We start from the raw sequence: 13,951 nt of genomic DNA on the forward strand, positions 1-13,951 counted from the left end.
CCGGAAACGGCGTCGCTACTGCTAACCCCGACTTGCTTAGATGTCAGACAAGCTTGTTGTGGGCGATAATGTCAGACGGACCGTGCCGTTTTGAACGGTGGGAGTCAGATGAGTTCTGATCCGAGAGAAGCATGCCGGTGTGGGATCAAGCGCTCATCGTCGCCTGCCAGCTCGCAGATTCCTCTCCTCCGATGAAAGTCCATGAACCTAGTGGGTGCAGTCTCCTGCCCGTAGCGCGCTTGTGCAGGACAATCATCCTTGCATCTTCGGTACGCTCAATTGAGTTTGAGCGGAGGAGCATTGTATGTAGCCGGACTTCGGCAACATGCATCGCCACTGGTCTTAGGCGGACCTGGATTCGAACGTATTGGACGAAGGCTGCGGCCTGGAATCCCCGAGAAGTGCTGCATCATCCTGGATGGCCATCTTCTTTGCTGAGTTCAGAGGACACTGCGCATCGCACCCGGCAGGAGGTGCGACATGGTCGTGCTTACAGGTGGCCGCCATACGGAGATAGTAAATAATGCGGCAGAGTCGGGCTAACAAGAGCACGCCTCTATCGCCGATACCTAAGTATCTCGGTTGCCGCTCCTTGCAAGGCGCAACACTCACATGAACAACGTGATTGACAGCACTCAATCTTCCATCGTCGCACTGGTCAATAGAGCCAGAGACCGGGGCTCTTAATCCAAGGAAACTGATATCGGGAAGTACAGAACATCTGCACACCCGGTTCCTCAGCTGAATCAACACGCGCCTGGATGCCAACTGTCATGACTTATCACAGAAGGTGTGGTGAACTTGAACACGACCCGGTCGCATTTTCGCGTGTGAAACGTTGGAGCAAACTTGAACGGATTAGCCGAGAGGCGATAGATTTGGTCGTCGAGGCGAGAGATCAATTGAGTCGTCGCACTCAAAATGCTTGAGGTTAACTGACTACATCAAGTAAGCAAACTGAAGAATGAGAATGGTTGCCTCCCGCCGGGAGCTGTGGTAATGTGACAACAAGCGCCCATCGAGGGATTCGAGTTGAATGGAGAATGCTGTCACGCTCCCACACTAAAAACGTGACCGTGACAATTCTTAATAGTCGGAGTTGCCACAAACGCCGTCTTGCTTCCCGCCAACTGTCTCCCTCGCGTTCGAGACTGCATGACCATGCGCTCTTTCTACCAGACGGACTGAGTACAGGCGCATTTTTGCCCAATATCTTGTTCTACTTCGACTTCCCTTGATGTCGGAGACCTTCACCATCTCGTTCAGCTCGATAGCCGCTAGGAAACCGCTGAGCATGTCATGAGTACTTGCGACGCCGCGTTATGCGTCGATGGGAGAAGAGGGGCCTCATCAGCATGCATATAATTCATGGCTTAGTGCTATTCAAGGTTGGATGTATGCTTTCACCGAAAATCTGACTCTAGGCCTGGGAAGATCTCAAGACAGCAACATTCATGCTGGCGCACCAAAGACTCGTTTGCATGGCAGTGATATGGAAGCATACTTATGTAGGACCATCCGTGGCGTTGTAAGATCAGGTATTAATGTCGTCATGCTCGCCGAAGCAATAGCCAGCCCGAATAGCACACAATGTGGCATACAACTATTTATGTGCCCAGAATTTGTCCATGTCCTTGTTTCAGCAGCCGAAATCATAGGAAGAGCGACGTCTGCGCCGCCAATTGCCCTTATGCGCCTAAATGGACAGCCAGAAATCACAATGACGTACTGATATTCCTTCGATGCCCGCGTGTACCAGTTCAGCGACCCTGTTTATGCTTCTCTGCGCGATCAGGATCAGTATCTCTTTGGATATTCGCCGAGCATCTCCACATACAGCATGCCCTCCGTGACGGCGTTTCTACCCGCATTTCTGGGTCACTGTGACAGGGAAGATCAAGAACGTGTTTTATCTGCGGTGGTAAGGGTGCGATTAATTTCGGCTGTGTTATTTGCGCGGCACTTCCTGATTGATGGGTTGAGGTCCCAGGGTGCGATACAGACTCCGTCGAGGTACAGAACCATGCACCAAGCCGGTATGTCACGTCCTTGCATGGAATCTACATGCTTGCGGAGTGGTCTTCGGATATAAAAGCGAGCTCTTCCCCATCTGCTGGTACACACCTCAGCCGACGCAATGTCGATCACTCTCAACAGGTTCCCTGTGTTGTCCACATCCCTCTACTCCGAAGAGATGTTCGGACGTCCTGCTGGCAGCGTTGCTGGATTCATTTCCGGCTTTCGACATACAGTTCTAGGCAGCCCGGCGCTGATTGCTTGCATTGTCGTCAATGTCGTGGTTCTGTCCTACGTCTTCTCATTCCTCGCCACCAAGGTAACGTGTTGTGAATTATGCGTCGCTATTGCAACTCATTCCGCCATAGAATCCCGTTCCCCTAGTTGGCTACCCTCGGTGGCTCGGTGCATACTATGGAGCTGCGCGGTTTGCCATCAACTCTGCACGCATGGTGGAGGAGGGCTACAAGAAGGTACGGCAAATTTTGCTCGATTGTTATGCCGTCTGACGCTTTAGTAGTACAAAGGTGGCTTCTTCCGGCTGCCGCTCTGGAACAACTGGGCATATATTGTAGCCAATGAGAAGTGCAGTACGTAACAGGCTAATATTCTATATGCACGAGTACCGATCGTCCACAGTCGACGAGATGTATCATCTCCCCGATGACGTGTTGTCGCTGCGATATGCTGCTCATGATGTGAGTGATCTCAGCCAAAGTCCTGTGTCACGGACTGATACGCTTCGATAGGAACTGCAACTGCCATATACCATGGGAAAGCAGCTCCACGATGACCCCTATCACCTTTCCATTCTCAGGACAAGAGTACGTAACGTCCCGTCCGGACCTTCTGGCATGTGTCTGACACATACACTAGCTAACCCGCCATATTGACTATCTTGTGCGAGAGTGTCTAGACGAGCTCCCAATGGCGTTCGAAGACACGATCGGCAAGAAGTGCGGTGGTATGTCGGAGTCCAGGCCACACCACGAGCGAGACTCACATCCATCCCACGTTTCAGACACATGGACAGAATTGAACGCTTTCGATAGCTTCATCGACATTGTCGCACGCACTTTCAACCGCATACTCGTCGGTGCACCTACCTGTATGTATCACAGGGCTGCTGGCTCGCAGACGTGCCACTGATTTCGCGACGTTGGTCTAGGCCGCAGTGCTAAATACACTGCTACTTGCAAGGAGTTCGCGTTCGAGACATCTATCGTCGGTTTCATTATTAATCTATTCCCCACATTCCTTCAACCGTGAGTCCCACCATTGTATGCAGTCAGCTGATATTGACGCCATGTTACAGAATCGTTGGAAGAGCCATCACACGACTGCCATCGTTGACAAGAAGATCACTTGCTTCCCTCGGACCCGTCATTGCTGAGAGGCAGGCGGCGATGGCTGAGTACGGCCCGGAGTGGCAAGATAAGCCTGTATGCAGCGCATGTTCCTCACTCGCCTGCCCTATAGCTCATCCGACTTTCGGCAGATGGATTTGTTGATGTGGCTCATGGAGGCAGCTCAAGGTCGCGAACGGGAACCGGAACGTCTGGCAATCAGGATCCTTGTCATCAATATCGCCACGATCCACACCACTGCGACGGTGGGCGAATACCTCTTCACATTTGAATCGCGTCTGACACATGTCATAGACCTTCGTGCACGGATTGAATAACCTGCTGGATCACATGGAATACGTTGCTCCATTGAGAGAGGAGGCAGACGAGGCGATCTACACACAGGGCTGGACGAAGCAGATGGTCAACCAACTCGTCAAGACCGACAGCTTCTTCAAGGAATCGTCTCGACTGAACGGGCTGGGAACAAGTGAGTGCCGCATATCCCTGACTTGTCAACGGTCACTGATGTGCGGATAGTGAGCTTCCCCCGGAAGGCGCTTAGAGATATCACGTTCTCGGACGGCACTACGGTCCCCGAGGGCTCGTACATCTCTTCGGCGTTCTATGTTCATGTGGACGAAGAGTTCTACCCGGATCCGTTTACCTTCGATGCATTCCGTTTTTTGCAAGAAAGCTCTGGAGGTTCCTCAAATAACAGCAGCAATATGATTCGCACCAACCCGCGCTATCTCATCTTCGGCCACGGCAAATACCCATGGTGAGTTTTTCTTTTGTGATCTCTGCTAGAATGGAAGTTGACAAGATTATTTATAGCGTGCGTGAATGATTGTTCAGTGTTTGGTAAATCTAAATGATCTTCTGCTCTTCATCCTCGTATAGCCTGGGCGGTTTTTGGCAACCTACATCCTGAAGGCGACCATGGCTCACTTAATGACAAATTACGAGATCAAGCACAGCCCGCAAGGCAGATTGCCGGACATTCTATTCCAATACAATCGAAGCCCGAACATCCACTCCGCGTAAGCATGTCATCTAGGGCGCGCTCTAGCCGTGTACTGACCCTGCTATTCGCTTCCCTGCAACTTGTCACAGTTTCATGATCCGTCGACGGAAGGTGGCTTAGAAGCGCTTTCCCCCGTCAAAACACGCCCTTTTCGGTGTCATCATATCACTTGTCAGCGGACGTTGGTAGCCCGTGCATCATTTGCACCTTGGTTTAGTGGTAAATAATCACTGTCCCTGCCGTACCTCCTTGCCACCGCGCGGTGAACTCGGTGGCCTTGGCACTCTCCTTAGAAAAATTTCGGATTCTTTTTGGGCTCTAATCGGACAATTATCTGCGTTGTATTGCTGTATGCCTATCCTTGTAGCTCATCATAATGTTGATAGAAGTGCCGTTCTTTTCGCACCATCAATCATGCGTGAGATAAATGACCATTGTGAGTGCTTGTCAGCTCGTGATAGGCTCATTTCAAGGTAGCAGGCGACAGTTGCGTACTCCGTGGTCATCCAATCAGAGCTGTGACGGAACGGACGACCAATAGTCGACCGTTCACCGCATGCGCATCGTTCCCACCATGCGAAGCTGAGGACGAAGGAGGACTGAGTTACCGAGAGTCGGGCGAGCAACGATTGGCCAGCGGTGCGCAGTTTGCAGCCAGAGACAGTATCATATGCGCAGATTTCTATAACGCAATCCCATTCGCTGTAATTCCGACTTTCTTGGATATATGACTGGTCCCAGGGTCTCTGTGAGGACCAATCGCAGATTGCCTCTACCATCAACCAGAAAGGCGTCGACGGCTGTCCCCGTCCCTGGCTTGGGTTTGTGAATTTAGGGCATTGATTGACAGCATCAGCATCAGTTTCATACGATATATCGTGATCTGTCCACGGTTGACATAGAGATGTTTGGCTGACCTGCACGCGGTATTCAAACGGCCTGAGTGAAATTCCACATATTCGTGTGCCTATGCGGGTCTCCGATCGGGATAGATCCCATTCCGACGGAGTGCGAGCGATGCGGACTCCGGAAAACTTGAAATTATTCGATATTCGTCTAACTGGGTCGTTAGCTACGAGGACAGCCGAATCGGATGGGAGACAACTTACTGCAGCCGCTTTGACAGAAGGGAAACTCCAGTCGGCCACCGGGCGGGTCTCGTCAATGGAGGATGAGAACAGGCTGGTCCGTGCCTAACGCATACGCGAATATCGCAGGCACAATGTATTGACACTATGTTGCCTTTCTACGAGAACCCACGAAGCGAGGGAGTTTAAGCGATGCACGGGCAACTCGTCCAAAGTCTTCCATCCTTGCCTCCTTGTTTGCAACTCGCCGCTCGAAGCTCGTGGGACTAGGCTGATCCTACAGCGTCTCAAAGGACCAAAGTAGTATCACTTTACCACGCGGTTGGCGATGGAGAAGGGAAGTCGCCGAAATTTGCGGGTGACAGCGGCTAGAAGCAACCTATTCTTTGTACAGGATAATACACTGCGGAACGACATGGAAGAGATATTGAGGAAGGGAACAGATACTTGATTCGTCCTAGACGCCCGGGTCGCACCATGCAGCGCTCGTGCTGTTCATGCTTCGATGGTATTGAACAATGCGAGTAACGCATGGTCGCTGGTGAGGTAATTGCCGAGCAGCGGCCCTGAGCTCCAGTCGACGGCGGGTCAGATTCAGCATTAGCGCAGCACGTATTAGTGATCTTTACCAACTCCGTCACCTCATGCATGAGGGATGGGAGCAAGGCTATTGAGGCCATAACACCCATGGGCCATCATGACATTATCAACGACTTGATGGTCTCAAAAGGCAAGCTGGCCCAACCTACATTTCCTTGGCAGGCACTGTGCAGACCTTACACGATGTGCACGCATTCTGGACGTAAATGATGTAGTGGATTGACCATGCTGCAGACTGTTGAATTCAGATGATCGTCTAAATGCTCCTGCCACCGGAACGACAATGAGAGTCTACGAGCATACTGCGGATACGTGATTGGTGATCTGTCATGATGCAGAGCACATTCAGTAACGACGTGTATGCCCGTCAAGGGGTCCATATACATTTGGGTGGATTGCGGTGGTGAATGACGCGGGGACCCCGCATATCGACAGGACGCCAAGCGATGGGGGATCTGGTGTAACGCTTTGTCCAGAGTCATGAGAGCACTTCTTCACGCTTATATCAAAACGAAATTTGTCGACAGTACACGTCACTCATCGTAGAAGCACCAGGCTTCCTTGGGCGCGTGCTTAAGATGACCACTTGCTTCGTCACGGCGCGTGTTTGGCTGGCCGGTACAATAGGGTGCAATGTCCAGGTCGTAGGCGGACTCGCAATTGCAATGAGATTGCAACCTTCCAGCTCACCGACGCCGATCGTGATTGACCGCTGTCACCCAGTCTTTGGGCAGCGGGTAGTCATGACAATAACCGCTATTCAAGATTGTCATTAAACTGAGCCAGCATCTGCGAAGATTCTACGGGCACTCGCCCAATCGAGGAAGTGAACAGTGTTTTGCAAAAGGGCATAGATTAGGGCTCTTGGATTCTCAGCACCGCGACGTGAGATGTTGCAGACTAAGGGCGACGGACTTCGAAGAGTACGGTGAGCAGGCAAAATTACCGACTCCGAGCGCGTAGAACACGAGTATGCGTCATACAAGCAATCGACAAGTGGAGATGACGCCAAAGGTGAAATCGGCCCAAGGTATCGATGGATTTGCTTGAGGCAGCAAACATAGCCAGTATTGATGTTCATAGAGGATGGGCCTCAGTAATGTTCTTCGGTCAATTCGGAAGCCATGAACGACGTTCAGTTGACAGTGTGGCATGTGCAGGGAGTAAGAATGCTTCCTCAGAGTGAGATCCGGCCGACATACTGCACCGAAGAGATCGTGCAAGAAGTGCCGCAGAGACTACGTCCAAAGAAGCAGAATCACTACCTGGACAACTAACCGGAAATCCAATACCAGTTGGGAAGTAGCTTTAGGAAACAGTGCCTTCTATCTTCTTAGGCGATGAGAGCTCGGGAGGCCAAGAGAAAGCACCAATCCGACACATGGATTACGGGAAGCGCGACCTTCGCCATAGGAATACGTGTTCGCCCCCGGTAAAAGAAGGCTATGAAGGGTAACGAAGGAAGGATTGCTCCCGCGAGTGTGTGCTTCCTCTTCGTGGTTAGCCGAGTCAAGAATCAGCTTTCGGCAGAGAGGAATACCACCTCCAAGAAAATATCGTTGCATTCTTCGAGTGGGCGGATGGAACGATAAGGCTCCCACTTAGGCTACAATCCCCTCGGCTGTGATGTTCAAATCTTCACGTTCGAAGGAATGAGGGTATTGCCACGGAAAGGCAGCGGCGGGCTTCCGCCAAGGCTTCGGAGGAACATACCTTAAATCAATCGAAGCAAGAAGTGGGGGATGCACAAGGTAAAAAAAACTAGGGGAGAGGGAACGAGAAGCGGTGGGAGTGCGGACACGAGTGAGTACGTACTTTGCGAATAGTTCATGATAAGTTAAAGAGTCATCGAGGCTCCTACTGGCGCTCCTGCAAAAGTTGCACATGTGCACAACCACGTCGTCCGCTCCTCACAATAGACGCATTGTATTTCGTCCCACAATTCGCGGACATTACTTCATCAGCGTGCTCGTACCTGCCCACATTGGTTTCATGCGTTGGCTCAGGCCTACGTCTTTCTTTCATTTGTTCAATTTACAATAATTATTGTGCTTGAACGTGAGCAACTGCGTGTGCGCGCGCGACCTGTTCACACGTGTCGAGTGAAATGAGGCGTTGAAGAAGGGGACCTTTTACGGTAGGCAAGGGCACCTCGGCGAAACCGATAATGTTGCCTATGTCGTAGCAGCAGTTGGCCTGTCAATTCCGGAGTCATTGCATTGGATGATTTAGAAGGAGGTTCAGGGTTGTAAAGTCTTCGCCATGTGTGAAGCGTTTGTTGGTTCAGCGAGCGGGAAAACCATCGTCGTGGTCGAGAACAGAGCAACGGCCCGCGGAGCGAGAGACAAACGGTGGGAGAGGATTGTTCTCGAACCTCAGCATGTTGAACTTGCTTGATCCTCATTCAGCTTCGTCAGCATGCTTTGCTGGCCTTTGTTGTGCGCAACAGAAAATACAAGCAGATGGCAAGGCAAAGCAGAGACTGACAAGCTGCGGAAAGAATATTTTGATGCAAATCGGCGCGCGCAACCCATTTTTGGCAATCTCATCTTCGCCGCAACTGCTTCCCGCATATTTCTCTGCCAGTCCCAGTTCTGAGCCCGCAGGCTCTGCAGACGTGCGGAAGAGCTCAGGTATGGCTCGTTTACGCGAAGGCAAGTCCACTACCAAGCCCCGAACGCAGAGTGATGGGAAGAACAAAGCGAAGGGAAAGGCGAAGATCAATAAAGGCAATGAACCGTCCGAGCTCGTAACAGATGCACAACCTGAAGACGTGTGTGTCTTTCTGGTCATCCGTTATATTCTCTTTCGTTGCTGATGATTTATGGTAGCCAACGCTACTGAAAGATGTTTCCTCATTTCTCTCAGATCTCACACTGGGCCGGCAACCTGAACGATCATCTCCCGTCGCCAAAAAAGCTGCCAAGCAAAAGCACGACAGCGAGAGACAGAAAAGGGATTCCAAAACGAGCCCCCAAACCCGGAGGAGGCCGCAGGCTGTAGAAGCCGCGTCCTCTAACTCCTCTCCCGAAAAATTGCAGACCAATGCAGCATCCTCCGCATCTCTCACTTCAGGTTCTGTACCTTCACATAAACGGCATAAATTCATTGTCGAGCCAAATTCGCGTTGGTACGCTACTGCATCAGCACTTGTCTCTCCCTCTTCTCCTTCCCCTGCTCCGACACCGTCACAGCTCTCGGAACTCTCTTCACGCGCGGCTCGTCTCCTTGCGCAAGACGCAGAAGCGTATCATGCATCCAATGCTGGCGTCGGTTCGAGCGGAGACGCCAAATTTTTGGAGACGGTGCTCAAGGGCGGAACATTGAGTGATCGGCTGAGCGCGCTCACGTTGCTGGTGCAAGGGAGCCCGGTGCACAATGCACGCCCACTGGAAACACTACGGGGCATGATGGAGAGGAAGGGAGGTGGAGGACGGGAGGAGGGCTTGCGTGCGGCGAGGTGCGTTGTTGATTGGTGGGTTGGAGGAGGAGGGCCGGGCAGGAAGTTGAGGTGCGTAATATCCAATCACCGACTTCGCGACTTCCACCGATCGCGTTTATTTCAATAGATATTTTCGCGATCAACCACTGCTTAATCCTGGCGTGACGGATGTGCACCTCGCGTTATGGTATTTTGAGGACTGGCTGAAGAAGTACTTCTTCAGTGTGCTCCAGGTCTTGGAAGTACGTGTTCAATCCTCTTCTTTCTTCGTCTATGAAGCTAGATGTGCGCGTCTCGTCTTGTGATTCAGGTATTCACCCTTGATCCGCTACCCTATGTTCGCACGCAATCCCTTGCATTCATTACTACTCTCCTTCGCGAACAACCTGAGCAAGAACAGAACCTTCTCCGACTTCTCGTGAACAAGTTGGTACGTCGTAACCCCGTTTGCATCCGAACTTCTGCTGACCTAGCTCTGGCTATCGTCGCAGGGCGATACCGAGAAGGCAGTATGTTCGCGCGCATCGTATCACCTGTTGCAGGTGCTTCAGGCACATCCGGAAATGAAGGCGGTGATAGTGCGCGAAGTGAAGGCGCTCGCCTTCCGGCCTGCGTCCTCCGCAGCTTCCTCAACTGTGCACGCGGGAAAAGCCACCGAGAAGAAACAGGGAACGCATATCAAATTCACGGACGAGCCCAGCGTCGAAGGCAAGGCAAAGAACAAGGATCAGACGCAGCGCGGCCAAGGCCGAGGGAAAGCCCTGGAGCGATGGAATTCGCATGCTTGGTATCACATATCTGTGACGCTAAACCAGATTGTGCTCACTCCAAGCGATGCGAACCAGGCGGTGGCGCGGATGCTGATCGCGATGTATTTCGAAATGTTCGAAGAGGTTTTAGGCGCCGAGAGGAAGAACGGAACGGGAGAAGAGAAGAATGCAGGCGATGTGGACAGCAAAGGCGAAGGACAGGATGAGGAGGGAAGCAAGAGGAAGGACAAAGGCAAAAAGGCACGGCAGAAGGAGGTGAAGGGTGCTGCTGGATTTGCAGAGGTAGAGGATGCAACTTCGAGGTTGGTGAGCGCAATCTTGACAGGCGTGAACCGAGCGTTGCCGTTCGCAAAGGAGGACGCGGCCAGCGATGATATGTGAGTATTGATTGTGCTCGACTCTGTTCCTTGGGCCAGATAGGCTTACTGAAGGTTTCTGTCTCGTTTAGTTTCAAGGCTCACATCGACACCCTCTTCCTCATCACACATACCTCCACGTTCAACATCTCGCTCCAAGCACTCACGCTCATCTTCCATATCACGTCCTCACTTGCTTCGCATTCGTCATCGACAAACTCGTCGGCGGCAGCGTTTGCTAACTCACTCACCGATCGCTTCTACCGTACTCTCTATACCTCGCTTACCGACGTTCGCTTGGGCGAGTCGAACAAGCAGGCAATGTACCTAAACCTGCTGTTCAAGGCATTGAAGGCGGATAAAAATATTGAGCGCGTCAAGGCGTTCGTCCGCAGATTTGTGCAGGTCCTCACTGTAGGTACCGGGGGTGGAGGTAGTGCGGAATTTGTCACCGGAGGATCGTATCTGCTCGGCGAGGTTCGGTGGCACTCATTTTGCAATCGAATATTTTGTGCTGAGGCTTGTTCCAGCTGTTCCAAACCGTGTCGTCCTTGAGAGGCCTCTTGAACGGGGAGAGGAGAAGCAAGGTTAGTGAGGCAGAGACGTATGACCCGCGGAAGCGCGATCCTCAATTCGCGCATGCATCTGCAACTCCGATGTACGAGCTGGTACGTCCCTGATGTCATATTTCATCGAAATCGTTGACTAACTAGAATATTCCAGCTTCCACTGTTGCATCACTACCATCCCGCAGTCTCCCTGCATGCGCGACAGCTTCTAACGTCTTCTCCCATCACCGCCTCGCCAGACCTGGCGCTCAACACGCTATCGCACTTCCTCGACCGCTTTGTCTACAAAAATCCAAAGAAGCCAAAAGCGAAGGGCGCAAGTGCGATGCAACCTGCTTTCTCTGCGAACGATCGTTCTGGGAGTGTGAAGATGACGAAAGGGGAGGTCGCGGATGAGGGGGGATTGATGGTCAATGAGGAGAGCTGGTGGAACCGGAGAGTGGAGGACGTGCCGGTGGATCAGGTGAGTCCTCAGGTGGCTCTGTGTTACATATTCTGATGTCGCCATGAACACGACAGGTATTCTTCCATAAATATTTCACGAGGAAGAAGGAAAGAACAGACGAGAAGGCTGCAAAGGTGGGGAAGCGCAAGGGTCGTGGAGACGCCTCGGATTCAGAAGGGTCCACTTCGAATAATGAAGAGCCGGAGGCTGCTTCAGGTGACGAGGCTGGTCCTGCTGACCATGATGAGGAGGAGGAAGGTGAAGACAGCGACGAAGAGGAGACGGAGATTTGGAAGGTGCGCCTGATCACTCGTAGACTTGGCTTGCTCGCGCGCTCATACTCTTTTGTAGGCCATGAAAGCGACCATGCCTGCAGAGCTGGATGATGATGGTTTGATGGAGGGCAGTGAGGATGAGGATGAAGACGAAGTACCCTTGGACCTAGAATCTGGCGGCAATGACGACGATGAGGACGATCAAGTTGAGCAGTCAGAAAAGGAAGCAGGCAAGGATGAAGCTCACAGCGAGGCGGACGATTTCTCGTTAGCGGAGGCCTCTGATGCTGAAGACCTGCTCCCGCTTGACACAGAGATCCCGATGGGTCTGGTCGAGTATGACGGTTCTGATGCGGAAGGCTCTGATCAAGAGGAGGTATGGGGTGGCATTGGTGAGGACGGCTCGAAAGCAAAGAAGCGGAAACGCGGTGAAGAGAAAGGCAGTGCAAGGAGCAGGAAGAAGAAGCTGAAGAGCCTCCCGACCTTCGCAAGCTATGATGACTACGCCCGAATGATCGAGGATGGGCCAGAAGACAATGTTTGACGGTATACTGGCGGTATGTAGCAATGTGCTGATGGAGAGTATGAAAGCTTCACGTTGTCGATTGAATGAGACCGTGGTTTTCTCGTTGCGGAATGATTACCCCTTCATAAGGGGAGCAAAGACGCGTATTCCATGCAACTTGAAGCGCCGGCAAGGCAATGTCAGATCGGGAACGGAGATACAAGGATTGCGGTAAGTGCGAGATCACTGTCGGTGCAAATGCATCAGTATCAATCACTGAATGAACGGTATGTTGGCACCGACGTGAGTTTCCTCCGACAGCGAAACACGAGACGTGTTGACCCTGGAACCCTATGGAGAAACTCCCACCTAGTACGTGCTAGCCGTTACTGCGGGGCAGAACGATTGACCGCCGAGCACCGTTGCCATTGTGTTCTTTGTCTTCCCAGTCATGATGCCATCTCGCGGGAAGCGAGAACAAGCACAATGAATCAATGAAGCTTGATGGCAATGGAGAGGTCAAATTTGTCCATGGCCATGGCGCATTTCATTTTTACACTGCAGCATGCGAGAAGGGCCCCGAAGGGCTAAGGCTCTCCAGCGCGTCCTTACTATTCCATATATATGCTCACACGAGAGATCTGGCTCATGCTACATATGAATGAAGCAGTTTAGAGGAGCTTGAGTTTCATGCTTAGCTTATCTTCCCTTCGGCCTTGTAGCTCTTGCAGGCATCAACATGGAACGTACTGTACCATTTCGAACGGTTCGTCGCCTCATCATGACCATGTCATGAAATAAGGTGGACCGTTGTCCCAGACGCCGTGACAAACTTCATAATTCATTCATAATGACCGTGACCGTGACAGTGGCCACAAATCTCGTCGAGGGTCCGCCGAAACATCATTTAGTATATCTCTACACACTGCTCAGAGGTAACGACAATTCCAGCACAGTTACACTGCACTAGCCTCACGAATATTGATAAGTCATGCATAGTACATTAAATTAATAGCGTTTATACCAAACAGATGCTACGGTGACTTCCCCGGGAGACGTTTCTTGATCACCACACTCAAACGGCTCCTCTTGTAGTTAGGCTTAGGTAGACTACAAACAACAGTCAAAACGTCCTGTGAGTAGCAACGAGGCAATCTAATGTCCGTGATTTGTGCAAGCGTGATAAATGGATGGTAACGTATAATACGTGTAGTTGCGCCCAATGAACGTTATGTCGTCAATGTACGAGAGGGTTAACTGAAAGCAAGCAAGCAAGAAGCACTGCAATAACCACAAGAAAATACACAAGATACAGTCCAGAAATAATAACATCATGGCTTGCCTACAGAAGATGCAAATCGTTACGTTCATTCCCGCCGGGAGGGCTCCCTGGAGATGTCCCCGCCAGCGTCCTCGCCATCCGGCAGGTTCCGTATCTTAAAACGCAATGAGCTTCCAAACTCTCGCTGCTAACGAACGCCACTCACCTCGAGGCGCGACGTCGTCGGATCA

The 13,951-nt window shown here is 51.7% G+C and overlaps 4 protein-coding genes across 4 annotated transcripts in view; 3 read left to right on the plus strand and 1 right to left on the minus strand.

Moving 5' to 3' along the window:
- Positions 1 to 1,178: 1,178 nt before the first annotated feature.
- On the plus strand, positions 1,179 to 2,141 carry LAESUDRAFT_730807 (uncharacterized protein). The gene is made up of 3 exons (XM_040909907.1): positions 1,179 to 1,508; positions 1,566 to 1,927; positions 1,984 to 2,141. Exons 1-2 carry the CDS (start codon positions 1,331 to 1,333, stop codon positions 1,730 to 1,732), a joined length of 345 nt encoding a protein of 114 aa, XP_040759646.1. The 5' UTR covers positions 1,179 to 1,330; the 3' UTR covers positions 1,733 to 1,927; positions 1,984 to 2,141.
- On the plus strand, positions 2,138 to 4,509 carry LAESUDRAFT_662954 (cytochrome P450; the record flags this gene model as incomplete). The annotated part of the gene is made up of 15 exons (XM_040905027.1): positions 2,138 to 2,335; positions 2,385 to 2,489; positions 2,537 to 2,606; positions 2,656 to 2,714; positions 2,766 to 2,840; positions 2,893 to 2,980; positions 3,038 to 3,124; positions 3,185 to 3,281; positions 3,332 to 3,458; positions 3,515 to 3,628; positions 3,678 to 3,852; positions 3,903 to 4,143; position 4,221; positions 4,266 to 4,405; positions 4,479 to 4,509. 15 exons carry the CDS (start codon positions 2,138 to 2,140, stop codon positions 4,507 to 4,509), a joined length of 1,608 nt encoding a protein of 535 aa, XP_040759647.1.
- A 3,989-nt stretch (positions 4,510 to 8,498) lies between these two features.
- On the plus strand, positions 8,499 to 12,478 carry LAESUDRAFT_815661 (CBF-domain-containing protein; the record flags this gene model as incomplete). The annotated part of the gene is made up of 10 exons (XM_040914710.1): positions 8,499 to 8,850; positions 8,909 to 9,588; positions 9,647 to 9,761; positions 9,830 to 9,949; positions 10,011 to 10,666; positions 10,738 to 11,122; positions 11,176 to 11,313; positions 11,369 to 11,677; positions 11,734 to 11,955; positions 12,011 to 12,478. The coding sequence occupies exons 1-10, from the start codon at positions 8,587 to 8,589 to the stop codon at positions 12,476 to 12,478; spliced, it is 3,357 nt and encodes a 1,118-aa protein (XP_040759648.1). The 5' UTR covers positions 8,499 to 8,586.
- Positions 12,479 to 13,405: 927 nt separating this feature from the next.
- Positions 13,406 to 13,951, minus strand: part of LAESUDRAFT_730813 (uncharacterized protein) — a 3,021-nt gene continuing 2,475 nt past the window's right edge. Inside the window, exon 6 of the mRNA XM_040909908.1 lies at positions 13,406 to 13,905. Within this exon, the coding sequence (XP_040759649.1) occupies positions 13,807 to 13,905 (99 nt within the window). The 3' untranslated portion in view covers positions 13,406 to 13,806. The remainder of the gene's footprint in view (positions 13,906 to 13,951) is intronic.

Source organism: Laetiporus sulphureus (genome assembly GCF_001632365.1).
Source record: "Laetiporus sulphureus 93-53 unplaced genomic scaffold LAESUscaffold_54, whole genome shotgun sequence".
Taxonomy (NCBI): Eukaryota; Fungi; Basidiomycota; class Agaricomycetes; order Polyporales; family Laetiporaceae; genus Laetiporus; species Laetiporus sulphureus.

What these genes read in the sequence shown, in the direction of transcription:
- LAESUDRAFT_730807 (XM_040909907.1), top strand. Translation starts at nt 1,331, where the DNA reads ATGGGAGAAGAGGGGCCTCATCAGCATGCATATAATTCATGGCTTAGT. An exon ending in TGATATGGAAGCATACTTAT is followed by an intron (nt 1,509 to 1,565) that starts GTAGGACCATCC and finishes TGCTCGCCGAAG; the next exon opens with CAATAGCCAGCCCGAATAGC.